At 33.5% G+C, this 15,378-nt stretch overlaps 1 protein-coding gene across 2 annotated transcripts; it reads right to left on the reverse strand.

The window, feature by feature from the left end:
- Positions 1–830: 830 nt before the first annotated feature.
- On the reverse strand, positions 831–15,283 carry LOC123309505 (ubiquitin carboxyl-terminal hydrolase 47). Of its 2 annotated transcripts, XM_044892663.1 has the most exons (13): positions 15,066–15,282; positions 12,994–13,194; positions 12,671–12,715; positions 11,196–11,630; positions 10,151–10,641; positions 9,837–10,051; positions 9,519–9,694; positions 8,833–9,355; positions 7,976–8,148; positions 7,677–7,890; positions 7,418–7,591; positions 3,620–4,661; positions 831–1,674 (listed from the first exon to the last, which is right to left on the reverse strand). In XM_044892663.1, the coding sequence occupies exons 2-13, from the start codon at positions 13,192–13,194 to the stop codon at positions 1,500–1,502; spliced, it is 3,864 nt and encodes a 1,287-aa protein (XP_044748598.1). In that variant the 5' UTR covers positions 15,066–15,282; the 3' UTR covers positions 831–1,499. The 2 variants fall into 2 exon arrangements, with proteins under 2 accessions (XP_044748598.1, XP_044748604.1); XM_044892669.1 differs by lacking the exon at positions 12,671–12,715 and having other exon boundaries at positions 15,066–15,283.
- Positions 15,284–15,378: the final 95 nt, after the last annotated feature.

Consider the following 15,378-nt stretch of genomic DNA (forward strand, 5'->3'; position numbering starts at 1 on the left):
GCAGGCACACCTGCACAATGACATTGAGCGCATTGGCGTAGCTCACATAAAATTAGGTGATGCCGTGCAATAAACAATAATTTCCGTCTCCTCCACTAGCTCTTCTAACTTGTAAAAGTATCTGTAGCACTTCCTGTGACTAATGGTCAGTCGATGAAGTTACTAAGAACTAACACCTAAGAAAGGGACCAATTTAATTAGCACATGGCGTGCATGTGTTGCTGACCACAGAAAACACCCGTATTTGATTTACTTTATGTTGCTGCCTTTCTTAGGTATTAGTTATTCTACATACTAACCATTATTCCGACGATTGCTGAATTGCACCTCCCTAGCTATATCTTTTTGGATCCAACTCAGCATCCCAATCGCCTCCGAACGAAGGCAGCGGCCGTACCAATTAGCTAAAATCGCATTTCGCGGTCACCGTACGTATAGGAAGCAGCGGGCAGAAACCGTGCCAAGGAATCAGAAGCAAAGAGATATGGAGTACCATTCAGACTTTTCCAATGAGTAGTAAATTCACTTTTTCTTCAATGAAACTTATTTATCTAATGGTCAGTTTCATAATCGAATTTGAAGTCCCTTTGATTTCAAAGCTTCCTTCAGTCCTACTAAAAATTACATAATAATAATAATAATAAAGGGCCCTTTTTTGTATTCTATGAAATACAATCATGAGGCGAAGTTTAGCCTATAGCTATTCTTCTTAACCTACATTGAAGGAAACCTTAAGCTTAAAGGGACTTAAAATTTTATTATGAAACTGGCTGTAAGCACCGTAGGTGTAGTAATAGGAGGATATTTTGTAATAACTGAATCAAAGGAAATATTCAAGAGAAATTTATTTTTGAAAAGTTGAAATTATTATCATACAAACTTGAGAAAGAATATCATTCGAGCATTTATTTCAAAAACCTATTGGCCAGATATTATCACATAGATGATTTTTCGAATAGTTCCATGATCTTCCTCAAAATTAATTCATGTTGAATGAAGTTTTGAAAATAGATACATTTGTGCAATTTGCATTTTGAGGAATTTCACTTGAAAGAATTAAATGAAAAATGTATTGGTACTAGGATAACAGAGGATAAATTTCGAAATTATTAACCAAATTCCAACATTACTCTTTGAAACAACAATTGCCTAACAAATACTTTAGGGAGCTATCATAATACAAGTAAATCAATTGAAGTTGAACAGAATTTGAAAAAAATTGCTCCATAACAGAAACTCTCTTTCAAACCCACCTTCATTTGTTATAATAAATACTAGCAGGCATCACAAACAAGGTATATTACACTTTTAAATAAATTACAAAAGACGTCCATTCAGAAGGCGATAAAATTAAAAATGATAACAAAGATGCAAACAATGATATTGCGGTAAAATCTTGATGGATAAACACGATGCAACAAAAACTAATTATGATACAAACAATCATTAGACCATTAATTCAGTACACAGTAGAAAATCGAATGCAGATTATCTGCTGGTCAATCTATACAATTTTTTTTATTAGGCGATGTATCTACATATATTTTTAGAGCCCTCTCTTTACCAGGTGAGTAAGTTTTAATACTACTTTGTAAACCTAAGCGTTTGTTTTCTTGCAAATTTATTTCCTTCCTTTCTTCAGTTGTTAACATTTTGAGAGGCTCTCTGTTATCTCTGAAAAAAAAATATATAATTTAGAAACCCATTAAAGGTAATCTTATATGAAAAAGTCAACATACACCCAATCAAGGACAGACTAGTGAACCTGAATAGAAGATTTGCACAAAGATTGACAGGAATAGAGGATGAAGAAAACATGATCCACAAGAACCCTCCCTGTAACTACCCCACCCAGAAAATTTCCAAGAATTGTGAATGTGATGGAAAGACTATCTGAGCTGCAGTGAAATAACAACGTAGAAATAGAATGTTGTTTTTTTTTTATTTTTTTTTGTTCTCATATAATTCACTAGGCTGTATTATTTACTTTTTCTTTCTCTTTTTTTGCTATGGTTTTTTGTTTCAGACATAATTTCGAGATGGGAAGAGGATAAAGAAATTTTCATGTCAATGGAAAAAAGCCCAGTATTAAAAGATTATTCTGTAAACAAATTTGTCATCACAACACTAATCACAGGGAAAAGGGTTTTTTTACTGAGGTTTTTCCCTAAGCTCTTGTATCATACATATGGTACACTAACCTCTGTTAAAATTATATTGTTATATTGTTTGATAACCAAAAATGTATTGCTTGCATTCAAAAGAATATACAGGGTGAGTCCTCGACTCATACAAATATTTTAACAGTAGATTCTTAAGGGGAAGTAGTACATACAATTCGAGATGATCGACATTGGTTGCTTTACGGATGCTACCTCAAATACGGAAATGTCAGCAATAGCCTGAATTACCTTATACAGTTGAAAAAAAGAAATTTCCACGCGTTAGAGTACTCTATAGGGTACTCTAACGATTTGTCAAAATCAGCTGACCCTTCATTGACGTGGGGCACACAAAGCTTTTTGTTATCAGTGTAAAGAGGCATTTCTTAGAAAGTTATAGTCTAATCGCTCTAATCTAACGTAGAAAAAAACATTTTTTCCAAAAACATGCACAAAACACAATACTTGACCAAACCAGCATGCGAATCAATGGAGGGAAAAGCTTGTGCGCCCCACGACAGCGAATGCTTAGCTGATTTAGACAAATCGTTGTCCCTATACGGAACTCTAACGATTTGTCAAACTCAGTTGAGCGTTCGTTGTCGTGGGGCACACAGAGCTTTTTATTATCACTGTAAACAGGCATTTCTGAGAAATTTATAGTTTAATCACTCTAATCAAACGCCGGGAAGAACATTTTTTCTAAGAACAGGCACAACATACAATACTCGACCAAAACAGCATGCGAAAAAATGGAGGGAAAAGCTTGATGGCATTACAATAAAGGCAAAAGAAAAGGCTTGGTATTCAGTAATGAATTCATTCAATTTTCAAAATCCATCAAAAATGAGAAGTTCTGCAGCCAGTTCAACAAATTATTTTAGGTTAGAATCCCGCTCTTAAATACCTAAGTGGTCATTACAGGAGCGCTTAAATTTAAGGCTAGCTTTAGCCATTTAAATGTCACTTAACAGTTGGTGCAACGTAATTTAAGGGTTCATTTTAAGGGACACTTAACACTAAGTGAGTTTGGTGCAAACGGGTCTTATAGGTTTTGTTTCTACCAACATTAGAAAATATAAATCAACCCTAGGGTTACAAAACCCTTCATAATAAAATTATTTCGAAACGCTAGGTATAAGTTAACAATGAGTATTTGTAATTCTTAACCATAGATTGTAAAACCGGGCGAAAAATTTCTTTTTTTCAAAATACAAGATAGATTAGACATAATTGGCATTAAGGACAGAAACTCGTTGATTTATGTCGATAACGCATTTTAATTTCAACTACAATGTCTCTGTGTTTTGTGGTTTCTTTACCCTCCTTACTTCAATTCATAGAGAAAGCAGATGTCAATATTAGAAAGAGTTTTTTTGAATTTCAATCCGAGTTTGAGTTAAGCGGAGTTATCATCGTTCGGTGAAATGGGCACTTATTAATATATGTTTACTCACCTATAATAAAATATTGAACCATCACTGGCATACAAGGGATGACCATCAATATTCTTAGCACTTGTTTTCCAGTCTAAGTCATTTATTTGCAATCGATGCATATCACCAGGAATACAAACATTCACTAATGCCACTTCACAATGATTCGATGGAATACCAGATAGCTGAGAAATTTTTTCTTTCATTTCTTCTATGGAGGAGGAATTCAAAACAATTTCTTCAACAGGGTCTAAATGTAGCAGTGAAGGTCTCCATCTTCTTAGGAATATTACGAACTGATTGAGACTAACTACATTTTCAGGCTCCGGTAACTCTTGTAAGAAAATTTCAATATCATATGCTATCATAAATATATCTTCACCAAATACTTGATTTTCTAAATATACTTTTTTCACTTTTTTCAGACTTTTTCCACGTAGTCGACATTTTTGATGGTTCAAATCTAAAATGTTCCTTTTTTTCGCTGTGTACACTATTTCTTTAAGTACCTGACCCACTGTTTGTCCTTTAGTTATTATAAAATCAAAAAGAAAACTTATAGGTTCCTTGTGGTTTGGTCTCAGCAGGAAAATTTTTGCATTGTGTTCATTTTCTTGAAGTACACGTCCCAATTTGATACTGAGAACATCTCCATCTTTCCTGCATCTCAAGGTGTCAGTCAATTTATACCACTCATCCTCTGGTGGGATCGAGAGAGTTGTATATTGTCTATAAACTTTGAAATAATTAACAGGTACTTTCACATATGGCTCTAAATGCTTTTTTAGCTTCTCTAATGTTATGCACTTATCCACAAGTATTTTACAGAGTCTTGTAAATGGATAGAATCCACTACAATCATCGTTTGTAATGTACACCATTTTGAAATATAAGTGATTCTGCTGCTGCTCTTCCTCAGTTTCATGGTCATCCCAGTGCATCTCTTCTGAAGGATTACCCAAAACATCATGATTATAAGAATCTTCTGATGGGTCAGTTGGGGAAGCCATGTGTTGATCACCTGGTGAATTAGAATTTATTGGGGATAATGCCATTCCATCACCTTTAGAAAAATAAATAAAATTAGAGGCTGAATCAGAAGTATCAGGACAATTCTTTGTTTGGAGGCCAGCTATTTATCTATGACTAGGCCATTTCTTGCCCCTTTGTGAAAGGTAGATAAGCATATCTGGGGGACTCCTACATATTGCCAAAATTTTGACCTATATCGAATGATGATTAAACAGTATTTTATTCATTCGCGGTTAAGACGCAAGAGAGTGTGGTGTGACGCTGAAAACCAAATACCATACGGTCCATACGATACGAAATTTTCTACTTTAATGCAGAATAATTAATTTACGACAATGAATGCCCCAAAGAATTTCATTTGGGGAAAAATAAACAAGAATACTGTAAAAAAAAAACTCAACGCAAGTTTTAGTAGTATTCACTAACTTTAAATGAGTCTAATTGAAATACACTGCGCAAAAAAAACTAACGCACATTATGGAAATCTCAAATTTATTCTACAACTGAAGGTGTTCTCAATGATAATTATTTTTATCAGAATTATGCATGCATATGTTATCCACTTTCAACGGTTTTCTTCAATACAGGTGTTTTTTCCCAGCAGGAATAAAAAAAGATTATATTATCAGATTTTGAATGTATTGGCTCCATTCTAAAATCAGTTGTTCTCGATCAATTCTAGTGATCAATAGTTTTTCTTTCAGATATCGATTGAAATTTATTTTGGGAGGATTTTGCATCTCTTCATAAACTTTTTAGGGTTTTCACTCCCAATCTCTGAAACAAAATCAATTAAAAATGTAATCAACGATTTGCTCCTGCGTAAATTCTTGCACTAATTTGTCAGGAGCAAATTAACTAGAAAAAATTGTTGCCTGACAATGAACTCAAAATAAATAACGTTGAAATTATAATTCTTCGTAACGTTTCGGAGTCTATATCAGACTCCTTCAGGTTATCTATGACTCCTTCATCAGACGGAAAAATCTACTTTTGAAAATCTTCTGAATTGTCGCTTTTTGTCTGACATTAATTGTTCGATAGGAATAGATCATATTTGGATCAATTTACTAAAGAAGGAACTGTCATCCGGTAATTTCAAAATTAAATGAATCAACGTTTCTGTGCAGTCTCTGTTTCTGTGTGTTGACAATTAATGTCAGACAAAAAGCGACAATTCAGAAGATTTTCAAAAGTAGATTTTTCCGTCTGATGAAGGAGTCTGATATAGACTCCGAAACGTTACGAAGAATTATAATTTCAACGTTATTTATTTTGAGTTCATTGTCAGGCAACAATTTTTTCTAGTTAATTTGCTCCTGACAAATTAGTGCAAGAATTTACGCAGGAGCAAATCGTTGATTTCATTTTTAATTGATTTTGTTTCAGAGATTGGGAGTGAAAACCCTAAAAAGTTTATGAAGAGTTTTTCTTTCGTTTGATTTTCTACACTCGATCGCTATGCAACGCGAAACACGCAATTTGACCCAAGAGGAATGTGCCCAAGCGGTAGTTTTGCGAGAAGAAGGGTGGACATACACAAGAATTGCAGAAAGGTTTGGAGTTTCCCATTCAAGTGTGTCCAGAATGTTGCAGCGATTCAGGGAGACAGGTATGAATGTCCGAAGACCAGGACAGGGTAGACCACGGGTAACAACTGCCATTCAGGAACGTTACTTGAGAGTTTCTTCGTTGAGACAACGGTTTGCAACCGCTCGCCTCCTTCAAATTCAGCTTGAGCAAACTCATGAGGTGCAAATTAGCACTCAGACAATTAGAAATCGCCTCAGAGAATATGATTTAAGGCCTCGTGTCGCGGCAAGAGGCCCAGCTTTTACCCCAGCCCATCGAAGGGCGCGTTTGGATTTTGCGAGAAAGCATATCCATTGGGAAGAGGCCGATTGGGAAAGAGTTCTCTTCACAGATGAGATTCTGCCTCTACCATTGTGATCGACGTTCCCTTGTATACAGACGTCCACATGAAAGATATGCTCAGTGCAATTTCCTGAATACTACTGGTTTCGGGGGAGGATCGATTATGGTATGGGGTGGAATATCTTTGACTGCTCGCACAGACCTAGTGGTCGTTGATAATGGAGCTATGGATGCTGATAAGTATATAAGGAACATTCTTGAAAAGCATGTAGTGCCATTTGCCCCATACATTGGTGAAAATTTCATTTTTATGGACGATAATGTCAGACCTCATCGTGCGCGCATCGTTCAGGAGTAGCTTGAAGAGGTTGAAGTCTCTCGAATGGAATGGCCAACAAGAAGTCCAGATCTCAATCCGATTGAGCAGGTTTGGGACAACCTCAATAGAAGGCTGAGAAGTTCAGAAAATCATCCAGCTACTCTTAATGACTTAGGAATCCAAGTCGGAGAAATCTGGGAAGGATTAGATCAGAACATTTTAAGATCACTCATTTTGAGTATGAACCGTTGTTGCCGAGCTGTAATTAACGCAAAAGGTGGAAATTACAAGTATTAAATCACTTATCAGCATTTCAGTATTTTGAAAATTGTTCATTTCTCTTCTTTCACATAAGATTCGGTGAAATCCTGAATTTTTCTTCCATCATATGTCTTGTTTCGTTCAAAACCTTCCCGAGAGAACATAAAAAATAAGTTATAAAGTCAATGTAGAGTTAACTTTCATTAAAATTGAGATTTTCAGAATGTGCGTTAATTTTTTTGCGGAGTGTATTTGGGTAACTGTAAATTATAATCTAAAAATGGCAATTATATTCAGAATTAAAAAGCGTTGTAAGTGGAAAAAGATCTCACCTGGTGTATCACCAACTAGAGTTCTATCACTATCACTCAAACTGCTATCTTCGCTGTTACTCTGATCACCTAGACCATCACAACAAGGCACAGCTCGATCTCCCGCACCAATATCCAGCCTGTTCGAATTCTGGTTTTGATCTAAAGTAGGAATAGAGAGCGACTCCAACACACCTAAGAAATATTTTTTTTTTCAGATGACATGCATTGTTTGAACCGACTTTCGAAAAACATAAATGAAATATGCAATAAAATTTACCTAAACCCACATCTGGTAAAAATATTCTTAATCCGATGACTTGTCGCATTTTCTCAATAATTTTTCGAAACTTGGAGAATTGGAAGGTTTTATCAAGATCTTCATCTATCATGTTTCCAACATATAGTTTATATTCAATATTTTTAGAATCAATGTTGATGACTTGCTCATCGTTATCAAAATACGTAAGATCACCCAATTTCTCCAGTGCCAGCTGCAAAAATGTTTGGTTACTGAAAGACTCAAAAACAAAGCATAATGCACTCGACTTTTTTTGGAGTTATATGAGGTATCCTTACCTGAAGGGGATCAGATGAACCAAGTAGTAGAGAAATTCTGTATTTTATTTCCCCTATAGTTTCATTCACGTTAACACGAAGAATTTTAGGGTCTTCCAATTCTTCAGTGAACAGATTGAGCGGATAGATTTTCATATTTACAGCACCTGCTCTGTATATTGACCATTCAGTATCTACAAAATGGATATTTTATATAGATAAATGTTTTCAATTTGGCCCTAACCCACTCATTCATTGACATTCTTTCTTAATCTCTCCCAAAATTATACAGAGGTCTACAAAAGATATTTACATTAAATTCATTTTCAGTGTGTCATTCAAGATGACGAAAAAATCTAAAATATTTTAAAATTTCTGTGACTTCCAGTTTTAATAGAAGTAGCTATCAACTTTTCCAATGACATGCCCGGTAAATTATCACATTTTCAGATATCCCTTAGAATTTTGATGTGATTTCTATCATGACTTCACTGATTTTCCGAAGCTTTTCAGAGAAATTTGAGATTTAAGACATATATTCTCTATTTGGGATGATCACAAGTGACTACTTGCCCTTCAACATAAGAAGGATGAAATTTTTAGGGACTATTATTATTGAAGCTATGTTTTTTACACTTATTTTGATGAAAGAATTTCAAAGGGCATTCACAAAAAGAAGAGCATTTTGATTAGAGTTTTCAGCAAAAACTTCATTATTTCAAAGGGGTACCTATATTATTTTATCAAAATATGATTCTACTCCTATGAACCAACAAAAAAGTTCTCATCAAACTTAAGCAACAACACAATTTCAAAATTGACTTCCCCATAATTTATGGACACCCTGTAGAATTGGATATGTAAATGGATATACTCACTTGGTTGCCTTATCTCTAAGAGCCAATCACTCATAGAAAGATTAAAATTGGAATCGATATCACAGAATTTAGTTTGATCTGATTCGAAGCTATAGTCAATGCAGTCTTGGAACTTGTTATATCTCACAAGCCGACAGTCTTCTTTTGCGACTACACCTTCTAATTTGAACCTCTGGTGAGCTGTGTAGTGAACAGTTTCTTGGAGTGTGTTATCAATGAGTACAGCAACTTTAGCATCTACAAGTCTCTTTTCCACTGGATGATAACAGAAAATGTTGATTTTCACAAAATCATTTTCTTTCTCTTTGTTTATCCTGTCTAATTCTTCTTTCTCTTTCATTTGTTTCAGAAGTTTTTTAATGTGCATAGGGAATTCATCTACTGACATAGCAGAAGCATTTCTATTTTTATCAATCTGTCTGTACATAAGCATATAGGCATTAGTACTTGAACTGTAAGCCCCTGAGAAATATCCCCTATGGGGTGAACCACCATATGTTTTCTGGATGTCATCTTCAGTTATCTAAAAACCAGGAAAATGATTTTCCTTAAACATAATATTTACAATTTGCAATATACAGTGCTGTGATCCATGATTTGAAAAACTTTTTGTTAGTTTACTCTATCCAGAAATTTTAAAATGTATCAAAAAGATATTTAATATAAAAACAGTAGAAATTACTGACCCTTGTTACGCTTTGATCATTAAAACAATACCATTTCTGTTTGTCAAAATCTTTGACATATGCATAGTAATGACCCCCTGTAGCAGACCCAGAATGAATCATGATACTATAAAGGTCATAGATGTAAGGTCCTTGGGGTTCATTTTTAAGATTGTTACAAGAGCTGACATCAATACCTGAAAATTCGTAAATAATTTAACAACCCACAATATTGATCAAGCTCCAGTGTATTGAATCTACTGTTCAGATCCTCTTGAAGGTAGATTTTTAATTTCAATGATGTATTTGAATTTAATATTGTAACATGGATGTCATTACCTTCATCACTTTCACTGCAATTAACGTCTTGTCCATTAACAGTAGATGATGCATCTGTGCTCTGACAGCCCTCATCTTCAAGAGCTGAACCTGAATCTGTAGTACAACAGTCATCACATTTAGATATGTTTTCTCTTTCTTCAATGATATAATCATTTTCAGTTCTTTTACTCAGAACGAAAGAATTTAAATTCAGCATTTCAGGAAAAACAACTCTGAAAGAGGATAAGAATAATTCAATGTTTGAAAGTGAGTGGCTCCAAAGAAAACAAAATTGAATTAGTGTCCATTGAAACATTTTTATAGGTACATACTTATCATTCAGTTTTATTCGATGAAATGTATTGTAGTCAAAATCAAATCTTTTCAAGTGCAATGTGAGAAGATATGGGAATTTAGTGAATTTCAATCCTTTATGGGCATTACACTTCTTATTACATTTCTCACAGAAATACTGATTGTTCCCATCTAAAATTTCTGGCTGGACAAATGCTCTTAATGCTTCTTCAACACTGTTATATGCTACTTGACTTCCAAATGGTCTTACAGGAAGGGGGATATCTAAGAATTTATCTTCTCTTGATTTTTCAGTTAAACACTCCAGGCATCGGACATAATCTAACATTTTTCCTTCATATAAATCATTTATTAACTTGGCTTGTTTGGTGTCTTTAAATTTTTGTTCCAAAGCATCAAACATCACCCTACAAAGCTCCTGTATATCATGCTGTTGCCAGGCATCACTGCCTTGCCATCCAAAGCTTGTGGTTAAATCAGTTGTTTCAACAGCAGATTTGGAAGAGGTCTACAATAAACATTAATTGAAATAGGTCATTAAAATATAACACATTGGATACAAAAAATCAATATAAGCTAATTCTCATCAATTCAATATAGGAAATTTATAAATAGACATGCATACTACATACAATTCTACCAATGATTATACCAATAAAATATTGCTGTTGTCCTTTTCATCTAAATTCTCAACTTCAAGTATTGCAGTTACTTTTTTTTACATACTATCTTCAACACATTCTCATTTCAGAACCAACAACTGTTTTTGTATAAATATAAGCTTGGAAATATTATAGACCTACTCAACTTATATCAATTTCTTTTCATTTTTCATAAATTTCGATACCTTCACATAAAAGCTCCACATTGACTTTGTAAACATGCTGAGAACTTTTCTCAAATAGTTGTTGGATATAATATCAAATACAATATTTTCACCAAGAGGTAGCATAGAAGTATGGATATTATTCTAGAGATTTCAGAGCCCTTTTACCTTTATTTTCATTTTAAATAATTTTTATATTGAACCTACAAGATCAATTATTATATTCGGAAATTTACCTGTAAATTCAAAAATAATTTCTGTAACTGGAAAGGAATGGATCTGGATTCGTTCTGGCCATCAAATTCCCAATTGTACAGTGCATTACGAAATTCTGGAGTCATATACAAGGCTTGTAGTAAACTGTTCAAATAACATGTCATAGCTTGATTTACTAATCCTACATAATTCAATGTATCCACAGGCGATTGTTCTGGTGCTGATAAACCATATTCGTCATCACTTGTTAGAGGTGGCAACTGATCACCGTTGAAATAAAGCGTTGTAGTAGGACTTGCTGAAGCACCAAGTTGAAGGTCATCATCAATTACTTCTTGTACAACAAGTGACATTTTTTGTTTCGGCATCATGACCTTTATTTTATAGTCAGTTTTGAAGTCACATGATATTCCTATATCTTCCAGCAATTTATTTTTATAAGGACTTAAATTCACCTGCAATAAATTTTTTGGAATCTAACATACATCATCCAAGAGGATTCAATAATTTAGGTCGGGGAAGAATCAAAACTGAAAGTTTTTATGTTTTTTCCATTTTAGTTTGTGGGACTCATTAGATATTTCAACATTCGGTGTTTAAAAGTGCTATGTTATTCACAGCAAACAACTATCAGAGTCCCAAGATGGATATTAAAATTGATTTCAGTGATTAAATTGAATATAGGATGTTCCTATAGCTTCACAAGATTAATCATATTCGATCTATAGCTATTTTCGATTGATAGGAACAATTCTTGCATTTCAACAAGATTTTCAGGTTGATTCACTGAGTCAAAATAAAACAAGAACAATCAGTAATAGTTGAATGTGAGGCCCTGCGATGGTTCAAGAATAATTCCCGTGTTTTTTTTTTAGTAAAACGATCCCCGCAGGTTAGACCTAAATATGAGGAATACAGTGGATAAAGGGAGTGTACAAAGAGGAAGTTTATACTGCACTTGAATATCTGCAGATCAAAGCTCTTCAGGCAGAGAGTCCAACAGTCTGGATTTTCTAGGGCGGTCGTATCGAGCCGTCCTAGATGTCCGAAGATTCAAGATTGGACCACTTCCCATACCTAGATATATAAATAGTCAGAAGCTTTAACAAGCAATGCATGGATATTGGGGAAGTTTTTTCAGATTGATTGTTATACCTAGACTGCCTCTACTCAGACACTTGCTCCAATATTAAAATTATTGGCTTCTTAAGGGCTTCCTAACTATAGACGCATAGGCGAGGACAAGTCATCATAAATAATCTTTAAATAGTGCAAACCATAGGTTAGTCCAATATAACAGTGTTCATGGATATAAATATTATCATAGTCTATATTAAATGATTAAAGACAGTTGTATCACACACAATGACAGGACAAACGAACTGGTTGTTGAAATTTTTGTTAGTAGGTATATTTGAGGTCCACACAAATATCTAACGTAACAAATTCGACTAGGAGACACAAACTAATGATCCCATTTGGAATTGATTCATACCTTGTATGACCTCTCAGTTTGTTCATCTTTGTTTGTAGTCGAAACCTTGAAAATGAAACTGAGTTTATTTATTTTTGCAGCAAAGACAATGTTTTCAAGTGTGTGATTGAAGCATTCATTTCTTCTTTACTGGTATTTGAATGAAATAACTAACGGTTAATTTTCATTATGAGGGTATTTATGTTTTTCAACGAAATGACACTACTATTAAGATCTCATATAGAAGGAAGTGTTTTGAATTTTTCAAAATCTGTAGTTATTATTTCTCAAATTCAATTTCCACCTGTATTTTGTGTTGAACTGAAAGAACAATAAACATTTACCTCCTTCTCATTTCCTTCTAAGAAAATTTCAATATCTTCAAGTGCTCCCTCTGGTTCAGTGATTAAATCCTGCACATGTTTGAATATACTTTCAACTTTTAAAGATGAAGTTAGCTCAATATAGCCCAATACCTGTGGGGTTTCATCTATTGATTTATTGGTTATCACTTCAGCAAGTATAACTTTTCTATTTTGGTCCATCTATAAGCAAATGCCACAACTAAGTGATACTATTATAGTGTTATTATTATTTCAAGCTTTGGGATTGTGGTTATATAATCTAATTCAGAAATTTAAATACCAGACGTGAATTCACCCTACAGAAATCCCCTGAACTAGTTTTTAAGCAGTTTTCATGTTTCTCCCATTCAGTAATAGGTACCAGAACTCACTATTAAAGGTGGGCATATCAACCACCAGTGATTTAGGTAATCATACAATTGCAGTTATGAGAACTTTGAAAAGTCCCAATGAAAATTCTGTTATAAACAAATGTAATATATTTTACTTCTTGTCCTTACGAATATCTTTCTTATATTACCTAGTACTCAATTGCAGGCCCACATAAGGTGGTAAATACTCTTACAATTACATGATATATGTATGATCTATTAGGAGAAGTTCAGAATTACAGTTGATCCTAGATTAATTTTGACATTTTCGTTCAATTCTGTCAGATTAATCTAAACAACCGGGTCAAAAATAAAGCAATGCAAGCTAACCGTTGAATCTTTAGATATCATATGAAAGAACCCATGTCAGTGGGACCATTATTTCCAGCTGTCCTATCCTGTACACTGCTGCTCAATAATGTTAATAAACATATTATTAAATTTTCAATATTCGATAACTCAAAACTATTATGGGTAAATTAAACTGGTGAAATTAATTACACAGTAATAAAAACACTCCAGAAACTGCAAATGATTCATGATTTTTTATTGAACCTGAAACATATATTATCAATCATAGAAAATACATGCATGCTTTATGAGTAAAGGGGTTGGTATTCCGATTCTCTCCTGAATGGGATAGAATAAAACAGTATCATTTTAGGCTCAGTTGATTTAATCTGTGATTGCATAAAGAATAAGAGTAATACCCCAAAAATTGGAACTGGATTTCAGAGTACACCAAGTGTTTGATATATATATATATATATATATTGAACAAACATATCAGAATGTGATATAAATCAACATGAGAACATGTAAACTAGCATATATTTCTTTAATGAGTAACATGTATATAAAACCGAAGGAATCAGATAAGATACAAAGCTATTGATAAAAGTAAATGACGAAAATGAATTGTTCATGAAGAGGCATTGAAAGATTATTCATTCAATTCATAATTATACTTCTCCCTCATGATTATTCAATTATAACATTCATTACATGTCTTACGGATCAATCCATGAATAAATTTATAATTCTAATGTAAAGTTAATGATCAGTAAAAATAAATGGAAAAGGACATATATGTGATTGCATTGTCTGCATTGTAATAAAACACAAGCATCAACTTATTAGTTGATGAATTAAGAGTATCAATTTAGTAACAAACTTTCAAAGTTTATTTTAAGAGCAGAGAATTTATGTTAATCCTATATTTAGCAGTGAAGATTAAATAGGTTGAGTAAATGAAAGTTTCTTTCAGAGCGATATCTCGCACATTACTAATCCTTGGCAGATATGAACTAGAAAATAAACTCTTAACAAGAAGTGATAATGGTATTCTTATCATAATATAAAAAAGCCTCTTTCGCATGACATAATTTATTCTAGTATTAGATCTTGAACTCTTCGAGTATCTTTTTTTGGACAGTTTCCAGGTTATATTTAGACCTCCAAAAGGTGTATCAAATTAAGGAAACATGAAGAGTAGATATATCAAATTCACTTTTTATTATCTTAACCACCACCACCATTAACATCTGAATCTGCATTGTAATTTTATTATTTGAGTAAGCCAAGAAACAGTAGCCTCATATCAAAATAAAGTAATCAATCATCTCCTGATGCTGATATTTGTGCGAAAATTGCAAATCTTATTAAAAACTTCTTACTCACCTCAAAAGAAGAGCTGAAACTTGTAAAAATCGGCGTTACGTCACATGAATAAACATTAAGAAACGAAGACTTCAAACAATTAGTTCAATTATTGAATCAATTATTTTTATTAAAACTTTTCAAGTTGAGAGTTTATAGGTAGATTTCGATAATTTTTTTGCTGAAAAAATGACATGTGTACAGAAATTCCATTAAGCGCCATTTCATAATAGACACATGACTTTTATGATGTGTGTCATGTGTCAATTGTGTCATGTGTTGAATGACAGAGAGAGCTGACTACGCATTTGGTTTTCAACTAAAAATTCCCAAC

Source organism: Coccinella septempunctata, chromosome 1 (assembly GCF_907165205.1).
Source record: "Coccinella septempunctata chromosome 1, icCocSept1.1, whole genome shotgun sequence".
In the NCBI taxonomy this organism is placed as follows: domain Eukaryota; kingdom Metazoa; phylum Arthropoda; class Insecta; order Coleoptera; family Coccinellidae; genus Coccinella; species Coccinella septempunctata.